This window comes from Mobula birostris, chromosome 6, assembly GCF_030028105.1.
Source record: "Mobula birostris isolate sMobBir1 chromosome 6, sMobBir1.hap1, whole genome shotgun sequence".
NCBI classification, from domain to species: domain Eukaryota; kingdom Metazoa; phylum Chordata; class Chondrichthyes; order Myliobatiformes; family Myliobatidae; genus Mobula; species Mobula birostris.
Genome location: NC_092375.1, coordinates 178,149,207 through 178,172,737, shown reverse-complemented (window position 1 = coordinate 178,172,737; position 23,531 = coordinate 178,149,207). Strand labels below are relative to the sequence as shown.

Below are 23,531 nucleotides of genomic sequence, written 5' to 3'. Positions count from 1 at the left end.
CCAGAGGGCAGCTTCAATATTACTGGAGGGCCTTTTGCTAAATTTAGGGTTGAAATTTAAGCAAAAGGAGGAATGCTGATGTAATAAAACAATTGAATTAGGTGAGGAGCTGATCAGAGGCAGGACCAGATGGAGCAACCTCGAAAACAGTAACAAATAATGCAAAACTGGTAATCAACACTATTTTTTTCTAAAACACCTGGACAGATCAACCATTGCTGTCAGTTGCAACTAGAGTTGCAGGGGATGGAAACCAAAGCACCAGAGCAGATAATAGAGTACTTATGGGGGAAAAATGTGTTAAGCCTACACACGAGGTCAGGAATCGAAAGGTGAGCATGGTAGGGCTGATGTTTGGAGTTCTGTATATTTCAATGCAAGGAGTATTATAGGAAAGGCCGATGAGCTCAGGGCATGGATCAGCATACGGAATTATGACATCATAGCCATTAGAGACTTGGTTGCAGGAGGGGCAAGACCGGCAGCTAATGTTCCAGGGCTCCATTGTTTGAGATGTGATCGAGCGGGAAGGTTTAAAGGGTAGCATTACTAATCAGGGAAAATGACTGGAGTCTTGCGACAAATGGTATGTCGCAGAGACTGGCGCTGGGTCCATTGATGTTTGTCACCTACATCAACTACCTGCATGATAATGTAGTAAACTGGATCAGCAAATTTGCGGATGTCAAGAGTGAGGGCTTAGTAGTCAGTGAGGAAGATTATCAAAGGTTGCAGTGGGATCTGAAAACTGAGCTGAGAAATGGCAGATTTATTGCAGACAAGTGTGGGGTTTTGCACTTTGGGAGAACAAACTAGGGTAGGACTTAACATGGTGAGCAGTAGGGCACTGTGCAGTCTGATAGAAAAGAGGAAACTGGGAATACATATTCATAATCCCTTGAAAGTGGCATCGCAAGTAGCTAGGGTCATAGAAACACAGAAAACCTACAGCACAACACAGGCCCTTCGGCCCACAATGCTGTGCCAAACGTGTACTTACTTAAGAAATTACCTAGGCTTACCCATAGCCCTCTATTTTCCTAAGCTCCATGTACCCATCCAGGATCTCTTAAAAGACCCTATTGTTTCTGCCTCCACCACCGTCGCCTGCAGCCCATTCCAAGTACACACCACCCTCTGCGTAAAAAACCACCCCTGACGTCTCCTCTGCACCTACTTCCAAGCACCTTAACACTGTGCCCTCTTGTGACAGCCATTTCAGCCTTGGGAAAAGGCCTCTGACTACCCACATGATAAATGACTCTCATCATCTTATTCACCTCATTCAGGTCACCTCTCATTGTTCATCGCTCCAAGGAGAAAAGGCCAAGTTCACTCAACCTATTCTCGTAAGGCATGCTCCCCAATCCAGGCAACATCCTTGTAAATCTCCTCTGCACCCTTTCTTTTGTTTCCATATTCTTCCCATAGTGAGGTGACCAGAACTGAGCACAGTACTCCAAGTGGGGTCTGACCAGGGTCCTATACAGCTGTAACAAGGGTCATAAAGAAACCTTTTGGCACATTGACTTTGTGAGGTCAAAGTATTGAGTACAGGAGATGGGATGTTATGCTGAAGTTGTATAAAACAATGGTGAGGCCTAATTTGGAGAATTGTGTGCGGTTGTGGTCACCTAGCTACAGGTAAGATGTCAATAAGATTGAAAGAGTGCAGAGAAATTTACAAGGATGTTACCAGGACTTGAGGACCTGAGTTATAGGGAAAAGGTTGAATAAGTTAGAACTTTATTCCCTGGAGCGTAGGAGAACAGGGGGAGATTTGATAGAGGTGGATAACATTATGAGGGGTATAGATAGGGTAAATGCAAGCATGCTTTTTCCATTGATGTTGGGTGAGGCTAGAACTAGAGGTCATGGGTTAAGGGTGAAATGTTTAAGGGGAGCATGAGAGGGAACTTGTTCACTCAGAGGGTGGTGAGAATGGAACGCGCTGCCAGCGCATGTGATGCATGCAAGCTTAATTTCAATATTTAAGAGAAATTTGGATAGGTACATGGGTAGGAGGGATATGGAGGGCTATGTTTTATGGTCTTACAGGAGAATGGTGTTGAGAGGTACAATAAATCAGCCATGGTGGAATGGTGGAGCAGACACAATGGGCTGAATAGCCTAATCTTGCTCTTATGGCTATTGTTCAGGTGCAAGTAGATGGGATGAGGTAGATCAACAGTCTGACACACACTAGATGGGCCAAAGGGCCTGTTTCTCTGCTGTAGTGTTCTACAACTCTAAATACAATTAATTATTTTTCGTAAGTCAACTCACTTTATTGGATCCATTTCTGTTAGATTGTACTTTTTAATAATTTCTTCAGGTATTGTCTTCCACCCAAAGTTCATGGGCCAGGTAAATACTCCTCGTAAAAAACCATTCACTCCTATGTAACTAAAAAAGCAAAAGTTTTAGATATTAGTATCAAATATCAGCAATGCACAGTGAAGATATTCCTAGAAAAATATTGAATATTCCATTAAAAGTAAATATTACATATAGAAATGAAAAGAGGTGAGATAGTTTAGGAGATTGTGGAAGATGAAAGGCGAAAATATATAGTTCAAACGAATAACTTATGGGTCATAGAGAACGACGGGTGAGTGAGGGAGGGAGGGGGGAGATTGCAAATATGACAAGGAGGAAGATAAACCTATCATCAATACAACAGGAAACTCTGAAGGTAAACCTTCAAGCTTTCAAGCAGCAGACTATCATCTTTTGAAATGTAGAATTACTCGTATTTACTTAAATTACTTAAAGTGGAAACTACAATATATTTGTTTCCGTTTAGTCACAGAAATACCACTTACAGTATATCAGATTAAATTAGGAGCCTTGAACATAAGACAAGCTACATTCAGCAATAATAATAAATCTTATGATCCACAGACTCCGAGCAATAGATTTGCTGAACAGTTGTCTCTAGGGATGTTTTCACAATGATAAGGAAAGACATGCAATTGTATATACAGTGTTAAGAGAAGTGTTTGAATAAACATCATTGGAATAAATACCAATGCAAACTCAGCAAATGCAGTACCTCGGCTGCCCAGATGGACAGTCAGTGGCTATTAGGCATCATCATCATTCCCTCTGCATTTATGTTCTACCAGTAAGCAGTCTATGTCTTACACTTATTCATCAAATATATGTAATTAACAATAAAAATTATTGCATACCATTAACATAATGTGTGCTGCTTTCGTTCCCTGCATTAGAAATGTTTGGGGGGGGGGGTGGGAACCGAACTGAAGAGACTGGGGAAGAGGCTGTTGAGTCACAAATAGAGAAAGCTTGGAGACAGTGTGAGAGGGAGGATAGGCAGGTGATAGAGAAGGGACGTGCCTAGACCGACGGTTTGAGATGTGTCTATTTTAACGCAAGGAGTATTGTGAACAAAGTGGATGAGCTTGGAGTGTGGATCAGTACTTGGAGCTATGATGTGGTGGCCATTACAGAGACTTGGATGGCTCAGGGACAGGAATGGTTACTTCAAGTGCCGAGTTTTAGACGTTTCAGAAAGGACAGGGAGGGAGGCAAAAGAGGTGGGGGCGTGGCACTGTTGATCAGAGATAGTGTCACGGCTGCAGAAAAGGTGGACGTCATGGAGGGATTATCCACGGAGTCTCTGTGGGTGGGGGTTAGGAACAGGAGGGGGTCAATAACTCTACTGGGTGTTTTTTATAGGCTGCCCAATAGTAACAGGGGCATCAAGAAACAGACAGGGAAACAGATCCTGGAAAGGTGTAATAATAACAACAGAGTTGTCGTGGTGGGAGATTTTAATTTCCCAAATATCGATTGGCATCTCCCTAGAGTGAGGGGTTTAGATAGGGTGGAGTTTGTTAGGTGTGTTCAGGAAGGTTTCTTGACACAATATGTAGATAAGCCTACAAGAGGAGAGACTGTACTTGATTTGGTATTGGGAAATGAACCTGGCCAGGTGTCAGATCTCTCAGTGGGAGAGCATTTTGGAGATAGTGATCATAATTCTATCTCCTTTACAATAGCATTGGAGATAGGGACAGGCAAGTTAGAAAAGCATTTAATTGGAGTAAGGGGAATTCTGAGACTATCAGGCAGGAAATTGGAAGATTAAATTGGGAAATAATGTTCTCAGGGAAAAGTACGGAAGAAATGTGGCAAATGTTCAGGGGATATTTGTGTGGAAATCTGCACAGGTACGTTCCAATGAGACAGGAAGTTATGGTAGGGTACGGGAACCGTGGTGTATAAAGGCTGTAGTAAATCTAGTCAAGAAGAAAATGTAAAACTCACAAAAGGTTCAGAGAACTGGGTAATGTTAGAGATCTAGAAGATTATAAGGCTAACAGGAAGGAGTTTAAGAAGGAAATTAGGAGAGCCAGAAGGGGCCATGAGAAGGCCTTGGCAGGCAGGATTAAGGAAAACCCCAAGGCATTCTACAAGTATGTGAGGAGCAAGGGGATAAGACGTGAAAGAATAGGACCTATCAAGTGAGACAGTGGGAAAGTGTGTATGGAACCAGAGGAAATAGCAGAGGTACTTAATAAATACCTTACTTCAGTATTCACTATGGAAAAGGATCTTGGCGATTGTAGTGATGACTTGCAGTGACTGAAAAGCTTGAGCATGTTGATATTAAGAAAGAGGATGTACTGGAGCTTTTGGAAAGCATCAAGTTGGATAAGTTGCTGAGACCGGATGAGATGTACCCCAGGCTACTGTGGGAGGCAAGGGAGGAGACTGTTGAGCCTCTGGCGATGATCTTTGCATCATCAATGGGGACGGGAGAGGTTCAGGAGGATTGGAGGGTTGCAGATGTTGTTCCCTTATTCAAAAAAGGGAGTAGAAATAGCCCAGGAAATTATAGACCAGTGAGTCTTACTTCAGTGGTTGGTAAGTTGATGGAGAAGATCCTGAGAGGCAGGATTAATGGACATTTGGAGAGGTATAATATGATTAGGAATAGTCAGCATGGCTTTGTCAAGGGCAGGTCATGCCTTACAAGCCTGAATTTTTTGGGGATGAGACTAAACACATTGATGAAGGAAGAGCAGTAGATGTAGTGTATATGGATTTCAGCAAGGCATTTGATAAGGTACCCCATGCAAGGCTTATTGAGAAAGTAAGGAGGCATGGGATCCAAGGGGACATTGCTTTGTGGATCCAGAACTGGCTTGCCCACAGAAGGCAAAAAGTGGTGGTAGACGGGTCATATTCTGCATGAAGGTGGGTGACCAGTGGTGTGCCTCAGGGATCTGTTCTGGGACCCTTACTCTTTGTGATTTTTATAAATGACCTAGATGAGGAAGGGGAAGGATAGCTTAGTAAGTTTGCTGATGACACAAAGGTTGGGGGTGTTGTGGATAGTGTGGAGAGCTGTCAGAGGTAACAGTGGGACATTGATAGGATGCAAAACTGGACTGAGAAGTGGCAGATGGCGTTCAAACCAGATAAGTGTTAAGTGGTTCATTTTGGTAGGTTAAATATGATGGCAGAATATAGTATTAATGATAAGGCTCTTGGCAGTGTGGAGGATCAGAGGGATCTTGGGGTCCGAGTCCATAGGACACTCAAAGCAGCTGCGCAGGTTGACTCTGTGGTTAAGACAGCATACGGTGCATTGGCCTTCATCAATCGTGGAATTGAAGTTAGGAGCCGAGAGGTAATGTCAGACCTCACTTGGAGTACTGTGTTCAGTTCTGGTTGCCTCACTACAGGAAGGCTATGGAAACTATAGAAAGGGTGCAGAGGAGATTTACAAGAATGTTGCCTGGATTGGGGTGCATGCCTTATGAAGACAGGTTGAGTGAACTCGGCCTTTTCTCCTTTGGAGCAATGGAGGATGAGAGGTGACCTGATAGGGGTGTATAAGATGATGAGAGGCATTGATCGTGAGAGGCTTTTTCCCAGGGCTGAAACGGCTGCCACAAGAGGGCACAGGTTTAAGGTGCTTGGCAGTAGGTACAGAGGAGATGTCAGGTGTAAGTTGTTGTTGTTTTTTTATGCAGAGAGTAGTGAGTGCGTGGAATGGGCTGCTGGCAACGGTGGTGGAGGCGGATACGATAGGGTCTTTTAAGAGACTCCTGGATAGGTACAGTACATGGAGCTTAGAAAAATAGATGGCTATGGATAACCCTAGTAATTTCTAAGGTAGGGACATGTTTGGCACAACTTTGTGGGCCTAAGGGCCTGTATTGTGCTGTAGGTTTTCTATGTTTCTATTAGGCGAATACCTGAATCAGTTGTTGAACAATAAGAAACTTTCAGTCTCCACCTACGATGCCATGCTTTGATTAAAAGGTTACAGTACACTGTATTTATATTTTTTTGTGGAATTTTCCATTTGTGGCATAATGTCAGCACTCAAAAAAATATCAGCTCTTGGAGGTTTTTGGATTTTTGGATAAGGGGTGCTCAACCTGACCCACACCTTGTGCTCAAGCAGTTCCAAAGCAGTAACAGAAAATTAAAGTGCTTTAATGCAAGCAAGAAGCATTGATATTGCTTTGTCACGAAAAATATTCCCAAAGACATACAAAACTTAAATGCAAAATAATGGCCCAAAGTTATAAGAAAGCCATATAAAATATAATGGTGATGAGTAAATGAGAGTAAATGATAGGAGTCACAGAGTTTTATTTGAGCTGAAGTTCATGGAATGTAGAAAATGAAAGGCTTACTGGGAGATCAGTGGAAAAGATGAGATTAGATGAGACAAAAAAATGATTGGGAGTTTCAAAGCCCGATAGTTGAGGAAAGAGAAATGGTTGTTAGTATAAACAAAGACACAGGCTGCTATTATCATGGAAGGAATACAAGACCAGAAGATTGACTTGGGATCAAAAATGGCAAGGAAGGAGATGGATTCAGTGATTCCAGAGTTCAACTGAAGGAATTAGCAATTATTCCAGTGACAATGGTAGAGTTTGGGTAGTGGTGGTGGCGGGGGGGGGGGGGGGGTGTATGATGCAGAAGAGCTGATGTCATTGTTGCCCATTTGGTATCTGATTGGTAATGATGCTGAGGGACAATATGTAGGTAAGTATTAGGAGTGATCAGAGTAAATCCTTGGTTGTCTAGAGGATGAAATGTTTGGAACAAGCTAAGTAGTTCAAACGAGTTGGATAAGGAGATATTAGCTGGAAAGAAGAACTATTTCAAAGACTACACAGAGGTCAGAAAAATCCAGGACACTGACAGTATTCTGTAACTTTGAACTGAGTCATCTTAACCTCAAAAACTTGTCACTTAACCTAATATCATGTACGTTAGTTTTTGTCTTGAAAACCCTTATAAATACTCTGATAAAATAAATACCAATTAATCTCAAGCAAAAAAAAAACTCTACAAATTAAGAGCACCTTTAAAACTACCAAAATAGCTGCAAGGTAACATTGCAGCTCCTTAAGACCATAAGATATAGGTGCAGAATTAGGCCATTTGGCCCATCGAGTCTGCTCCACCATTTCATCACAGCTGATCCAACTTTCCTCTCAGCCCAAATCTCCTGTCTTCTCCCCATACCCTTCATGACATGACCAATCAAGAATCTATTGACTTCTGTCTTAAATATACATAAAGACTTGGCCTCCACAATCGCCTGTGGCAAAGAATTCCACTGTTTCAACACTCTATGGCTAAACAAAACTGTGGATTTCCAGCATCTGCGGAATCACTCGTGTTTATCCTTAAAACTCTGGTTAGACCACACTTGGGAGTATAGTGTTCAGTTCAGGGAGCCTCATGAAAGAATGTGGAAGCTTTAGAAAGAGTGCAGAGGAGATTTATCGGATTGCTGCCGAATGTCTTAAGAGGGAAGAGCTAGGGTTTTCTCTTTGGAGCAACAGAGTATGATAGACGACTTAGTAATGGTGCTTAAGATTACACAAGGCACACATGAGTTTAGGGAGTAATGGGTGCCTGGAACACACTGCCTGGAGTGGTGGTAGAGATTGATACAATAGGGACACTTAAAAGATACTTAGAACAGGCACATAGATGTAAGAAATATGGAGGTTATGGGCTATTGACAAGGTCCAGGAGGGAAGGGTTAGGTTGACCATGTAGTACGCCTATAAAGGTTGGTACAACATCATGGGCTGAAAGTCCCGTCCTGTGCTATGCTCTATGTACCCTTGTGTTTAGTCTGTTGGTAGTGTAGTTGTCCATGGGGTTTTCATAAGGTACAGAGCCAGGCCTTTCTTCCGAGCAGATGCTGCTGCATCTTGGGACCTGGCCGGACCACCCACCTCGAAGTCCAGAGTTGATACCATGACACCACCAGCTGACACACGTTTAGTTTAGCAAATAGTAAAACTGACAGTGCATAAAACTATTGACAAGGACCAAGAATGCAAGTACTTTAAAGCACACACTGAATGTAATTTAGAAATGAAATTACATGATTTACAGGTATAATTCTGGATGTCCCAGTTGGACACCTATCCCAAGTTGCAGCTGATATTTTGTGAAAATTTTGGCAACTGATTGGCTATATTCAGTGGTTTACACTGAGTGAAATCAATATTAAAGACTATAAATCTGTTAATTTCCTTAGGCACTCTCCCAAAGTAACTAACCAGGATTACGTGATTGTACCTCATATCGTCATCACTGATAACTTCTATGACAGGGCAAGCTACTTTTGTTCGCTTTAAGTGGATCCTTTCCAAAAGTGGCTCCAGCCAACCAACGTTGCATTCAACATGGGAATCCAAAAATGTTAGAACATCTCCTGAAAATGCAAAGGGAAGAAATAATTTAACATATAACTAAAGTGCATAATTTTGGACTATGATGAGACAATTGTATGGAGCTGAAATTGTTCAACCACTGTCACTTCATCTCAAGGGACAGCTAAAACACCATGACCGTACATTATCAGTTATGCAAAGTGCTTTTATTGAAAGATGGTGGTTGTCAGCTGATATAATTTCATAAAGAAAAAGAAAACTGCAGAAATTGTAAATGTATATGAGCAGTTCCATTAACAACAGATATAATCATGATACAAAGGGTTTCGATCATTGTAACTGCTGGATTTACTACTTTCAGGATTTTGTTTCTATATTTACAGTATATTATAAAGAAAATGTAATTCTAGTGTACATCCTTGTATGTTTTAAAAATAAATCTACTTTAGATGTTTCAAGAAAACCTTTACAATGCAACATACATCAGCAGATTTTCTCATGTTTGTGATCTTTTGTTTTTAAGTGTTCCCTTACTTCAATGCAAGGCTGATGAAACTGTAATCTGGAAATTTATGCTTAAAACTAGGCCTATGCCATACTTGGCGCTTCCACATCATGATGAAACTTAATTAGCAAATCAGGATGAATAAAGTTGTACATTTAAAAAAGGTATTAATTATTTGTCATCATCGGGGGCCATCTGCATGCAGCTGAGCTTTGAACAATGTCTACACTTAGCTTATGCGATGCCCTGATGCTAGATTTTTTTCACAGGGCAGCACAATCCTCATCCAATGCAATAGCAGGTTCACTGACAGTGGCTATGCATTGGTGGGAGGGGTTTAAAACATTTCCTGCTCATGAAAAAAAGGCCGCAGACCTTTGACAAGGCTATCCATCCTCCTAATGTTCAGAAACATTCAATAATAGTCCAAAACTTTTAAAAAATTCCACTATATAAGAAATGATTGTGCCTTGCAGCATTCCCATTCACATGATTTTTTACAAAGTAATGCCTGATTCAGGTTGTTCAAACACATTCTCTATATAATTTTCTAGGAATCTCTGTCTTAATTGTCTCATGATCAAGTCCATGGAATAAACTTTCAGAGCATTGTTTAAGAAACAACATTGAGGAATTATTACTAAGTTAAGTGACTTCTGTGCCCAAGTGTCTGCATGCAAAAATCCTTAACTTCCTGGCACTTTTATGGGAAAATATCAATTGTTATGTGCAAAACTACTTGCATTTCTCAGAAACATTTGCTACAATGAATTGAATCCAAAGTAAATATCAGTGAGGGAAACACAAGACTGTAAAGGCGGGAAATCTGCAGCAACTTACGAACACATTGAGGGAATTCAGTGGGTTAGGCAATGGGCAGTCAATGTTTCGACCTGAGACCATTATCTGGACTGGAAAGATAGAGGGGAGATAATTGGTTTGTCTATACCAGCTAAGGGAAGAATTGCATCGTACCTGTTGCACTTGCTGCTCCCACAAGTCTGGCTCGAATTAAACCATGACGCTCCTGTAGGTGAATAACATGAACTTTTGGGAACCGTGACATATATATGTCTAAATTCTCTTTCAGGTATTCTATATAATAGGGGGAAAAAGTAGAGTTTATTCATTAAATTGATTTCTTCTGAGAAGTAATTGGGTCAACTTTGCATACATTGGCACATCCAACAATGAATTCCCTTCACAGTTCAGTGGTTTCCTTTATAACTGCACACCACCGCCAGCACCATTCAGTCCAATAACTTGCATGAAAAGAATGAGTTGTTAGCTTATGAGAGAAATGTTGCAAGAGATAGATTGTGGGGGGAGGAGTGGGATGGAGTTGTTGTCAATCATTTCCTGGAGAGGCAAGCTATGAAGATATCACAAAAAGGTTAAATTTGGTAAATATTGGCGATGTGCCTTGCCATGAAAGAAAACAGTATTTGTTTTAAAGGTGAAAACAGAGTCAATGTTGGTGTGGACAGCAATCTTGGTTTAGGAGTAGCAGATACTAAAAAGCAGGGACAGCAAACAATCAGGGAGGAAAATGGTTTCAGTTTAAACTTCAGAAAAGGGTGCAAGAGTGCAGCGAGATTTAGCAGAATGTTAATGAGGATGAACCATCTCTGTTCCAAGCAGATACTAGTAGAGCTAAGGATATACTGTATTACTGAATACCAAAAAAAAGGTTAATGGATTTGTTGGAAGTGTTCAAAATCATGGAAAGTTTAAGAGCAAATACGTAGAAGGCACTTCCAAAAGGATAAGGAGTAGTGTCCTCCGATTTAAGGTGACTGGCAAAAGAAACAGAGGTAAGGCATAAAAAAAATGTTTCAACAGTGAGTTTGATCTGGAAAGGACGATGGAAGGGATTTAGTTACAACTCAAACGAACATTTGACCAATACTCAGATGTGAAAACATCCACAAGTCTTTGGAAATGAGAAGGAAAACGTTGCTGATTGGTTAGCCGCACAAATGAACCAGTGTTGATATATCAGGTAGAACCAAATCACTTCCTTCCGAGCTTTCTCATTTTAACTATGTTTTAACCAACAACTACAGAACTTTAGAATAAAATTACATTTGGAAATACTGAACTGCAAGCCTAAGTTTTACTAAAAGAACTTAAGACTATTAAGAATGAATTGTGACATTTGCATTTGTCATGCAGTTTCTGCACAAGAGAGATAGCTGCCAAACTTGAACAGTCCTGTTTTTTAAGACAGGGACTAGCCTTTTACATGGATTGAACTGACATTTTGTTCAATGCATTTTCAGACTGTAGACTCACTTTTTGTTTTTGGACCAAAAATAAAAAGCTTTCAGTAGAGGCCACAGAACTTTCTAATGGCAGCTCCAAAAGGCTAGACAGCCTACACAACTAAAAAGCCAGTCTAGAAGAGAGCACACATCTTCAAGAAAAGTTCAACAATGAAAAAAAAACTTAATTTCTTTCCCTCCTCGGGTATTTTGAAATATGCACAATTTCTGACCAGCTTGTGTTGTGTAGTTTTATCCCTTAGGAGTCAAGTAAAAAATTATTTTCCCTGAAGATGACTTTACATTTTCTAAAGCTATTCCTTTTCCGCTAATCCTTCAAGAATAAGTAAGAAATAAATAACTTACTTAAAACGGGCTTAAGCTTTTGGCTTTGAAAAAAAATCAAGTATTTCCAAAACAGTTTTCCTCATGATAAAATCAATTATGTTATCATTCACAAAATTAAAAGACCAAGATCTTAATGGATTTAGAAGGATAGTCTTCCATCATGTGTCACTTTGAAAAGTCAGCGCATAGATTAAGGCATTCTACTTGCAAAATTTGCAAGAATACATAGCATAGCAGCTATTTGTATTCATGGTGCCTTGCTTAGCAAGAGCCAAATGAACTAATCTGAACAGCCCAAAGAAGGAGAATAATAACTAACTACTGCTATTGTTTATAATCATGATCCAGTGGTTTCTGCTGGCCGTGGGTGCCATGGTCAAAGAGACTGAGCTTAAAGAACGGACTTACATATGCCTGGAACTTAAACATTCTTTTTGTTTTGCATATTTTGTAAAAGAGACGTGGAAAAAGTCTCAATTGAAAGTAAAATATAACCTGCCTTGATAGTGGGTTGTATATAAAGCATAGTCACTATTTTGCTTTATGCATTACCTGACCTTAGTCCTTTATTAATTAGATTGTGCCATAACTCAGTCCTAAATGGACTTATAACATTTATTAGTTATGAATATTCTTCCTGAAGCAGATTCTACGTTTTAAAATCAATCCCACTTACAATCAAAATATCAAAATTAGTCTTTCTACTTAACAAACAAATTTATTTGACAATGGTGCATCCTAGCCATTAACCTTCAGCTACTTTGCAACTTTGGAACATACTTTGCTGCAAAGTTCTCACATATTATGATTACACTTCTACAGCATATTTTTTCTTACTTGCCACCAGTGTGACTATAAAATACAAATAAGTGCTGGAGGATTTTATTGCACATAATTATATTGGTGGCATGCTAGAAAATTTAACTGTGGAAAGTTTAGAGGGAAATAAGAGAAACAAAAGAAATATGGAAGGAAAGAAACTTTAGATGTTTGTCAAACAAGAGAAAATCTGCAGCTGCAGATGCTGGAGATCTGAGCAACACACACAAAAGACTGGAGGAACTCGGCAGGCTAGGCAGCATCTCTGGAAAAAAGTACAGTTGACGTTTCAAGCCAGAACCCTTCAGCAGGACTGGAGGAAAAAAAACTAAGGAGTAGATTTACTCCTGGAGGAGGGAGAGAGGAGAGAACCACCTGGTGACAGGTGAAACCTGGAGGGGGAGGGATGAAGTAAAGAGCTGAGAAGTTGATTGGTGAGATATTGTGAGAGAAGGAAAAGGGGATGGCATTACCGGAAGTTTGAGAAATCGATGTTCATACCATCAGGTTGGTGGCTACCCAGACGGAATACAAGGTGCTGTTCCTCCAACCTGAGTGTGGCCTCATCATGACAGTGGAGGAGGCCATGGATAGACATACCGGAATGGGAATGAGAAGTGAAATTAAAATGGGTGGCCACTGGGAGATCCCGCTTGTTCCTGCAGACGGAGCGTAGATGCTCGGTGAAGTGGTCTCCCAATCTACGTCGGGTCTCACCAATGCACAGGGAGGCCACACTGGGAGCACCGAACACAGTAAGTGTTGCCTCATCTGGAAGGACTGTTTAGGGTCATGGATGGTAGTGAGGGAGGAGGTGTAGGGGCAGGTGTAGTACTTGTTCTGCTTGCAAGGATAAGTGCCAAGAGGGAGATCAGTGGGGAGGGATGAAGGGACAAGGGAGTTGCATAGGGAGTGATCCCTGCAGAAAGCAGAAAGTGGGAGGGAGGGAAAGATGCGCTTGGTGGTGGGATCCTGTTGGAGGTGGTAGAAGTTTCGGAGAATTATGTGCTGGACACAGAGGCTGGAAGGGTGGTAGGTGAGGACACGAGGAACCCTATCCTTGGTAGGGTGGCAGGAGTATGGGGTAAGAGCAGATGTGCATGAAATGGAAGAGATACATTTGAGGCAGCCTTGATGGTGGAGGAAGGGAAACCCCTTTATTTGAAAAAGGAGGACAACTACTTTGTTCTAGAATGAAAAGCCTCATCCTGAGAGCAGATGTGGCGGAGACAGGGGAATTGAGAAAACGGGATGGCCTTTTTACAAGTACTAGGGTGGGACGAGGGAGATGCTTGTCACATTAGGTTCAGGAGGGGAAAAAAGGAATCTGCAGTTACAAGTAACCAGATGATCTTAATATTAGTGACAAAGTCTATGAGCTCCTTACATTTATAACTATTGACATTTGCTAGGGAATCCTTGAGGTTTTCTCAGTTTGACTTCATAGCAAAGACACAGACAAACCACCCAATTATAGTTCTGGCAAAATATGTTGCTGCTAATATGGAAAACCAGGCAAGAGACTGAAGATCAAATTTGGAGGCAAATTAAACGTAACGAGTCTGAAGGTACAGTTAACGCAAGCAGCATACTTTGTAAATATCATTTTGGTTGTTGGTTAGACATAAAGTAGAAAGAATCCAAGTCATTTTGGAAAAAATGATAAAGTAAGTGTTTATAACTTAAAGGCAGAACAAATAATTATAAATAAAAAGACTCTTCATTCACTTTGCAAGATTAAATAATTTTTTATATTTCACTTCCATTTACATAGAATAATAAACAAGAGCTTATCAGAAATATATGATTTAGCGATATTGATAAAACTACTACTTTCTTACCTCTTGTGCTAAAGTCATCTACAAGAATAACTTCCTTAATGAGATGAGCAGGTGATCTGTTGAAGATGCTATGAACAGACCTTAAGAGTGTAGACCACACTTCATCGACGAAGCACAAGATAATGCTCGTTGTTGGAAGGCTGTTGTGAACCAATTGGTCGGAACACCTGTAACAAACACATGCCCAAAGATATGACGATTAAATCCAAAAGCAAAAGAAGAAATACTGGAAACACCCAGTCGGTTAAGCAGCAGAGAAGAGAGAGCAAACCAAGTTCACAAAGTAACAATGGAGACAGAGAGAGAGGGAAAAAAAAAGTTGACCAATTTTCAGTACTAAACTTCCGTATCATGTCTGAATGTGTCAAATCTTCATCTATTCCAGAATAATCTTAAAGCATTGGAATTGGTTTACTGAGATACAGTGAAAAACTTATCTTGCATGCTGTTCATACAGATCAGATCATTACACAAAGCATTGAAATGGAACAAGATATAACAATAGCAACACAGAATAAAGTGTAACAGCTAAAGATAAAGTGCAGTGCAGGTAAATCCGGCTGAGTGGCGCCACAACAAGAACCATTTACTCAATGTCAGCGAGATTATTGACTACAGGACAAGGAAACCAGAGGTCCATGAGCCTGTCCTCATCAGGGGATCAGAGGTGGAGAGGGCCAGCAACTTTAAATTCCTCGGTGTTATCATTTCAGAGAATCCAGCATTTAAATGCTATTCCAAAGAAGTCATGACAACACCTCTACTCTCTTAGTAGTCTGTGCAGATTCAGCCTGTCATCTAAAGCTTTGACAAACTTCTATAGAGGCATGGTAAAGAGTATACTGACTGGCTATATCACAGCTTTGTATGGGTACACCAATGTCTTGAATGGAAAGACCTACAAAAAGTAGTGAATACAGCCCAGTTCGTAGCAGGGAGAGCCCACCGCAATACCGAGCACTGTAGCAAGGTGCACTATTGCAGGAAAGCAGCATCCACCATGAAGGCCCTCACTATCCAAGGCTATGCTCTCCTTGCCCTGCTGCCATCAGGAAGGAGGTACAGAAACCTCAATCTCCACACCACAAGGCTCAGGAACAGTTATTACCCCTCAACCACAAGGTCCTTGAACCAAAGGGTGGAAGACAACAAACTGCAATGCAAAAATACGAATAAATAGCAATAACTAACGAGAAGATGAGATGAAGAGCCCTTGAAAGCAAGTTCATTGGTTGTGGGAACATTTCAATGATGGGGCAAGTGATGTTGTGAGAAGTTATATTGAATGGTTGGGTAAGCTTGAGGGACTGAGAAATCTACTGCTTTTTTCATGTTCACATTCTTCTGAATCCTTTGTTCTTGTGTTTGTAAAGGTGTTAGAACTGGGGAAAGTTATATTTTCTGCCTATTATCCTAATCCAGACCATCCTTTTTTGTTTTCTTTCCTTAAGCAGTGTTTACTTTTTCTAGCTCCATGAAACATCACCGACCCAGAATATGTGGCATATTATCAGAAAATGGTATACTGCCATCAAATACAAGATTACATTTAGAAAATCATATACACAAAATAATGACTGCACAATCTTTTTTCGCTTTGGTAATCTCACCCTTTTGGCCTTGTATCTGGGATACTCCTGTCCAGTGGGATCATGTTACTAAGATGTACGTTAAAATGTCCCTCATTCCATTTCTCCTTTGCTCTTTCTTCTTCTCCCCTTGGCACAACTGCAGGTTGCCCAAACTGACCGACGGCTCCAGGGTTACGTGGAGATATAGTCCTGTCGATCGATAAAACCTTGTGTACTTCTGCGGCAGATTCCAAATTAGCAACTGGTCGTTTTAAAACATTGCCTCCTATCCGCTGATTGTTCGTTTCATTGCTTTTAACATTTACTTTTTCTACAATCTTAACCGAAGAATCTTTTTTCTCGGTAACAAGTGGCGTGTTTTTACTTTCAATGCGATTTATTGCTGTTTTGTTTACCACGTTGGTTAAAGGTGTGTATTTAATTACCTTTTGTTTTAATCCAACATTCTTTGAGTCAGTAATATTGACAAGTTCACCTGGCGTCCCCTTCCAAATCTTACTGTGGACAGGGTCACTCTTACGATCCGTATTGTGGACAGGGTCCCTCTTGCGAACCGAGTGGTGGACAGGGTCACTCTTGCGAACCGAGTGGTGGACAGGGTCACTCTTGCGAACCGAGTGGTGGACAGGGTCACTCTTGCGAACCGAGTGGTGGACAGGGTCACTCTTGCGATCCGTGTCGTGGACAGGGTCACTCTTGCGATCCGAGTCGTGGACAGGGTCACTCTTGCGATCCGCGTTGTGAACAGGGCTACCTAAGGCCCCATCCCATGCTTTACCGCCGACAGTAATTTTATTTTCCGTGTTATTGGTAAATTCACCCTTTAGTCCATTCCAAACTTCACTGCGTGATTGGTTCACTATATTCTTCATTTGCTTAGCGCCGGTCGCCTGGACCGGTGCATTCACTGCTGTCCACTGTACCCTCTTCTCTCCGCCTGGCAGGGGCACCCAGTAACCCAATCTATCTGCAGCCACTAACATTCCCGAGCGGTTTGTATCAGCCTTTGCCTCGGCCACTTTTACGCCGTCCTCCGTACCTGCTCTGCCAGGTCCGCTGCGGTTCACCTGTCCTTCCCACTCCAGTTCTGTCACGACTTTTAAACTGACGTCCACTGCCTCCCCAGCGCCCTGATGACCAGGTCTCAGCGCTTGGACCTCAGGCAGGTTTTGCCCCGGCCCCGGCAGGAAGGTGGGCGAAGAAGCCGCGATTACCGGCCCGGGATGCGCGACAGTTGTCCGGACGCCGGCGACTCGGTCCGCAAGTTGGGGGTGGTCGCTGCGGCGTCCCGTGGGCTGCGGGTTCGGTTCTTCCCTGACGGTTCCAGGTGCGGCCAAAAGCAGCTGGCTGTCTGGGGCCTGTTTGGCGGGCGCACGGGCGCGGAAATTCTCGTTATTCCGCCCAAAACCCACGGCGCCGCCAGACTGCCGGCTCGGGGTGCCGGGATTTCCACGGAGAGCTCTGGTGACCTTCTCTCCTCTTGCCAGCCCACCACCCGGCCTCCTCCGGAACATTTTGTGCAACCCCTCGTCCTGCAGCACCTTCGACCTGAGCCGCTCCAGGCGCAGGAATTCCTCCTTAGAAAGTTTACTGTTGATCTCCGTGAAGGAAAACCTCAGCGCTGCCATGTCAAAGATCAGCCAGATAATCGAAGCCACAAAAATCAATCCTAGGATCCTGCCGCTGCCTCGGAACAATTTCCTTATTTTCGTCATTTTACAGACCGATTGCTTGCCTTGATTTTTAACCGGCAGTCATTCCGCCTTTGTGGAATGTTGCAGCAAGAACTCACCCTCCTTCCACATAGTTGCTACGATGCCGGTCTGCCTGCGTGGCATTTTGCAACTGTCCGGGAAACTTCCCGAGACCTAGCCCCAGTAAATTGCGAACAATGCAATTATCGTGAACCACCTCGCGTCTTAATACAAGGTAAATATTGAGTCATTTTGCAGCGGCTGGCATCGGAATACGAGTGCTTCTCCTATAAGGCGCGCCGCAGGAAGGTCCACGTGTCAACAAAGCTAAGGTTGCATCTTTCTTGGCAGTCCAGCCCCATTTGAAACCCGCTCAAAGCTGGTATCTACCCAAACTTTTTTTTCTGGAATTGTTATTCCTCTTCGGTGCCGTTACTTGGTGTGCCCATAGTTTATTTGTTAGTGACAATTGCATAAATGCCCTCGTTAAACACAGGAATTGAAAATGGTTTAATAAATCTTAAAAGTCCCAAGGAAACCTTATGTTCTTTTTTTAAAATACAGCCTCTTTTTAAGCTTTTACTAAATCAAAAAGCCGCCCATCCATTTATATTCCTTATGAGTGGAGAGCAAAACAAGGCATTAATTGTAAACATTCTTGACAGTCCATATTGTTTTTGCTGTTGTCGAAGTCGTGGATCTCCTCTGTGGCTACCAAAAATACGATTATTATAGCACTTGTAGCATAATTTAAAACTCGTTACGATATGCGATCAATAATGTAAAAGGCGTTCGAAATGTACAATTACTTTGCTATTTAACCTAAACTTGCTAGTTGTTTGACTGGCAGCAGCGTCGATAAATCACCAGCTCTCCAAGGCACCGTAATTTGCATCTTCACACCAATCAACTTTGAGCAGTGGGGAAGGGTGGGGCAGGATATGCACAGAACGAATTAATTGGATTTGGCGCATCACAGACCCCTCTACCCCAAATGCGAACGCTAATATCCCTACTTGAAGAAACCTTTATCCTTCGGCACCAGTTGTATCAGATAGTGAGAAAAATCAGAAGCTAGTCAGTCTCTTCTCAGTCTGGAGGAGGCAAAAGCAAACTGCGTTTGTGTTGATAATGGTAAACATACAAGTTGAAACTCAGAAGTCATCCATCCAATAACCATTTCTGCAAGGTGTTTGAAAGCGCGCCCCCTCCCATTTTAAATACGTTGTAGTTTGTTTTCCCACATCCCTTCACTATTCCTAATCATATTATAAGTCCATAAGACAAAGGAGCAGAAGTCGCCCATTCGGCCCATTGAGTCTGCTTCGCCATTTTATCATGAGCTGATCCATTCTCCCATTTAGTCCCACTCCCCTGCCTTCTCACCATAACCTTTGATGCCCTGGCTACTCAGATACCTATCAATCTCTGTCTTAAATACACCCAATGATTTGGCCTCCACTGTGGCCCGTGGCAACAAATTCCATAGATTCACCACCCTCAGGCTAAAAAAATTTCTTCACATCTCTGTTTTGAATGGTCACCCTTCAATCCTTAAGTCATGCCCTCTCTTACTAGACTCCCCCATCATGGGAAACAACTTCACCACATCCACTCTGTCCATGCCTTTCAACATTCTAAATGTTTCTATGAAGTCCCCCCTCATTCTCCTAAACTCCAAGGAATACAGACCAAGAGCGGACAAATGGCCCTCATATGTTAACCCTCTCATTCCCGGAATCATTCTAGTGAATCTTCTCTGTACCCTCTCCAACGTCAGCACATCCTTTCTTAAATAAGGAGCCCAAAACTGCTCACAGTACTCCAAGTGAGGTCTTACCAGCACCTTATAGGGCCTCAACATCACATCCCTGCTCCTATACTCTATTCCTCTAGAAACGAGTGCCAACATTGCATTCGCCTTCTTTACCACCGACTCAACCTGGAGGTTAACCTTAAGGGTATCCTGCACGAGGACTCCCAAGTCCCGTTGCATGTCAGAACTTTGAATTCTCTCCCCATTTAAATAATAGTCTGCCCGTTTATTTCTTCTGCCAAAGTGCATAACCATACACTTTCCAACATTGTATTTCATTTACCACTTCTTTGCCCATTCTTCCAATCTATCCAAGTCTCTCTGCAGACTCTCTGTTTCCTCAGCACTACCGTCCCCTCCACCTATTTTTGTATCATCAGCAAACTTAGCCACAAAGCCACCTATTCCATAGTCCAAATCGTTGATCTACAACGTAAAAAGAAGCGGCCCCAACACAGACCCCTGTGGAACACCATTGGTAACCAGCAGCCAACCAGAATGGGATCTCTTTATTCCCACTCTCTGTTTCCTGCCTATCAGCCAACGCCCTATCCATGTATGTAACTTTCCCGTAATTCCATGGGCTCTTATCTTGTTAAACAGCCTCATGTGTCGCACCTTGTCAAAGGCCTTCTGAAAATCCAAATATACAACATCCACTGCATCTCCCTTGTCTAGCCTACTTGTAATTTCCTCAAAAAATCGTAATAGATTTGTCAGGCAGGATTTTCCTTTAAGGAATCCATGCTGAGTTCTGCCGATCTTGTCATATGCCTCCAGGTACTCCATAACCTCATCCTTGACAATTGACTCCGACAACTTTCCCAACCACCGATGTCAAGCTAACAGGTCTATAATTTCCTTTTTGCTTCCTTGTCCCCTTCTTAAATAGCAGAGTGACATTTGCAATCTTCTAGTCCTCCGGAACCATGCCAGAATCTATCGACTTTTGAAAGATAATTGCTAATGCCTCCGCAATCTCCACAGCTAATTCCTTCAGAACACGAGGGTACATTCCATATGCTTCTCCAAATGTTCATAAATCCTGCCTCTCAGGATCTTTTCCATCAACTTACCAACCACTGAAGTAAGACTCATAGGTCTATAATTTCCTGGACTATCTCTACTCCCTTTGAATAAGGGAACAACATCTGCAACCCTCCAGTCCTCTGGAATGTTTCCCACAGTATTGATGATGCAAAGATCATCGCCAGAGGCTCAGCAATCTCCTCACTCACCTCCCACAGTGGCCTGGGGTATAACTCGTCCACTCCCGGTGACTTATCCAACTTGATGCTTTCCAAAAGCTCCAGCACATCCTCTTAATATGTATATGCTCAAGCTTTTCAGTCTGCTGCAAGTCATCCCTACAATCGCCAAGATCCTTTTCCGTAGTGAATACTGAAGCAAGGTATTCATTAAGTACCTCCGCTATCTCCTCCGGTTCCATACACACTTTTCCACTTTTATGCTTGATTGGTCCTATTCTCTCATGCCTTATCCTTTCGCTCTTCACATACTTGTAGAATGCCTTGGGGTTTTCCTTAATCCTGCCCGCCAAGGCCTTCTCATGGCCCCTTCTGGCTCTCCTAATTTCATTCTTCAGCTCCTTCCTGCTGGCTTTATAATCTTCTAGATCTCTATCATTACTTAGATTTTTGAACTGTTCGTAAGCTTTTCTTTTCTTCTTGACTAGATTTACAACAGCCTTCGTACACCACGGTTCCTGTACCTTACCATCCTTTCCCTGTCTCATTGGAACGTACCTGTGCAGAACGCCACGCAAATATCCCCTGAATGTTTGCCACATTTCTGCCATACGTTTACCTGGGAACATCTGTTCCCGATTTATGCTTCCAAGTTCCTGTCGGATAGCCTCATATTTCACCTTACTCCAACTAAACGCTTTCCTACCTTGTCTGTTCCTATCCCTCTCCAATGGTATGGCAAAGGAGATAGAATTGTGATCACTATCTCCAAAATGCTCTGCCACTGATACCTGTCATGCGTACTGCTCATACAGATCAAATAATTTCACGGTGCTTTGAAGTAAAACAATAACAGAATCCAGAATAAAGCGTAACATCAACAGAAAAAGTGCAGGGCAGTTTACATACGAAAATAACGCGGTAGATTGTGAGGTCAACTTAACATATTACAGAACCATTCAATAGTCAATATGAAGCTGTCCTTGAGTCTGACGGCAAGTGCTTTTAGACTTTTTTATCTTCTGCCCTGTGGAAGAGGGGAGCAGAGAGAATATCTGGGATGGGTGGGGTCTTTAATTATGCTGGTTGTATTACTGAGGTAGCAAGAAGTATAAAGAGTCCCTAGCGGGGGAGGCTGGGTTCCATGTTGTGCTGATCTGTGTCGACAACTCTTTGCATTTTCTTGTGCTCACGTACAGAGCAGTTGCTATACCCAGATAGGATGCATTGATATCAATTGGTAACGGTCAACAGGAACATGCCAAATTTCTTTAACCTCCTGAGGATGTAGAGCCTTAGGTGAGCTTTCTTGGCCATGCCCTCTATGCGGTTGGAGCAGGGCAGGCTATTAGTGATATTCACTCCTATTAACTTGAAGCTATCAACGCTCTCAACCTGAACACTGATGATGTTGCAATCAGGAGCAATTCCTCTTCATGCCAAAAATTGAAAAAAAATTATTGCTTCATTCACATTTTGTGTTAATCTGGTTATTTATTATCTCATATAAATCCCAAAAGAGTGAAATTTTATTCCAAATCTCAAATTCTTTGAAAATGAGGTCCTGAACACCAGTGCTTTTTCTGTGTAGTTTGCAGGTTCTCAGACTGGATTTCGCCAGGGGCTCCAGTTCCATCCCATATCGTGATGACACTCAGGTTGATAGGTTAATTGGTTACGTCATGTTGCACTAATGCAGATAAATGATAGAATAACCAGTCTGGAGTTAGTGGACTTGTGGAAGTGAATGGTTTATAGCAAATTAGTTTGAGGAATGGGATTGATGAGCCCCATGGGCCAATTGGCCTTTTTTCTCACAAGGAATATAAAAATGCTTTTTTTTTCCAGGTAATTATCTTGAATTCATTGCTTGCAAGTGGGAGGGATGGATGGATGGATGAATGAGTATATGAAGCAATGTCAGGTGCAAGTCTAGGCACCTAGTTCAGGAATGTGGAATTACTTTGGAAGTTCCTTTTTGACTTGCACAGCCGTGCTGGATTGAAAGGCTTTCATTTTTGTCATAATTTTTCTCTGATTCTTTTGTCCAATTTAGCCCCAAAATAAGAATTTATACAATAATATTTCATGCACAGTGCAAGAAATAGCCCAAATTGGACATGAACTCACCCAGTTTATAGGGCTTTATCTATAGGGCGCAAAAGCAAGTCCAAGGAGAAAATTCTATTAAAACTTTAAATTTCGTATAACACCTTCAGAAGAGACTTGTAAAATTAATGACCTGATGACCTGGAACAAACAGTTGTCTGGGTGGAATATCCTCTAAGAGACAACAAAAGACTAAGAATGATTCAGCTTTGCAAAGTAAGCAGTGATTTTTTTTTATTAATCTTTTTATTGATTTAAAAGGAACATAAATACAATCAAGAGGAGAATTATCTCAACTATATATACCAGTAATGATATAAACCGAGATTAAGATAAACATTGTCAAAATCATAGATATTATTAAACCAGTATAAAATATATAATAAAAAATGAAAATAGCAATTCTCCTCTTATCAGTTTATGAAGAGAAAAGAAAAAAATATTAAATTTTAAATGAAGAGGAAAAAAAAAACACTGCACTATATAAAAAAAACAAAAAAAAAGAAACAAAAAGGGACTGGGCAGTCCATTTAGAGGATACAACCAAAGACAGAAGAAAGAAAGACTTTCTGATCAAATCTAAACTTTGAAAAAAAAGATTGAAAGAGTAATAAATCAAATTAAATGAAAATATTGGATAAA

At 41.7% G+C, this 23,531-nt stretch overlaps 1 protein-coding gene across 1 annotated transcript in view; it reads right to left on the bottom strand.

Annotated features, from left to right (window-relative positions):
- The window catches only part of LOC140198656 (polypeptide N-acetylgalactosaminyltransferase 5), a 30,589-nt gene extending 12,624 nt beyond the window's left edge, over window positions 1-17,965 (bottom strand). The window contains exons 1-5 of the mRNA XM_072259663.1: window positions 16,081-17,965; window positions 14,471-14,637; window positions 10,174-10,293; window positions 8,599-8,734; window positions 2,287-2,406 (exon numbers count right to left, since the gene is read on the bottom strand). Coding sequence (XP_072115764.1) covers window positions 2,287-2,406; window positions 8,599-8,734; window positions 10,174-10,293; window positions 14,471-14,637; window positions 16,081-17,777 — 2,240 coding nt within the window. The 5' untranslated portion in view covers window positions 17,778-17,965. The remainder of the gene's footprint in view (window positions 1-2,286; window positions 2,407-8,598; window positions 8,735-10,173; window positions 10,294-14,470; window positions 14,638-16,080) is intronic.
- Between the last annotated feature and the right edge of the window lie 5,566 nt (window positions 17,966-23,531).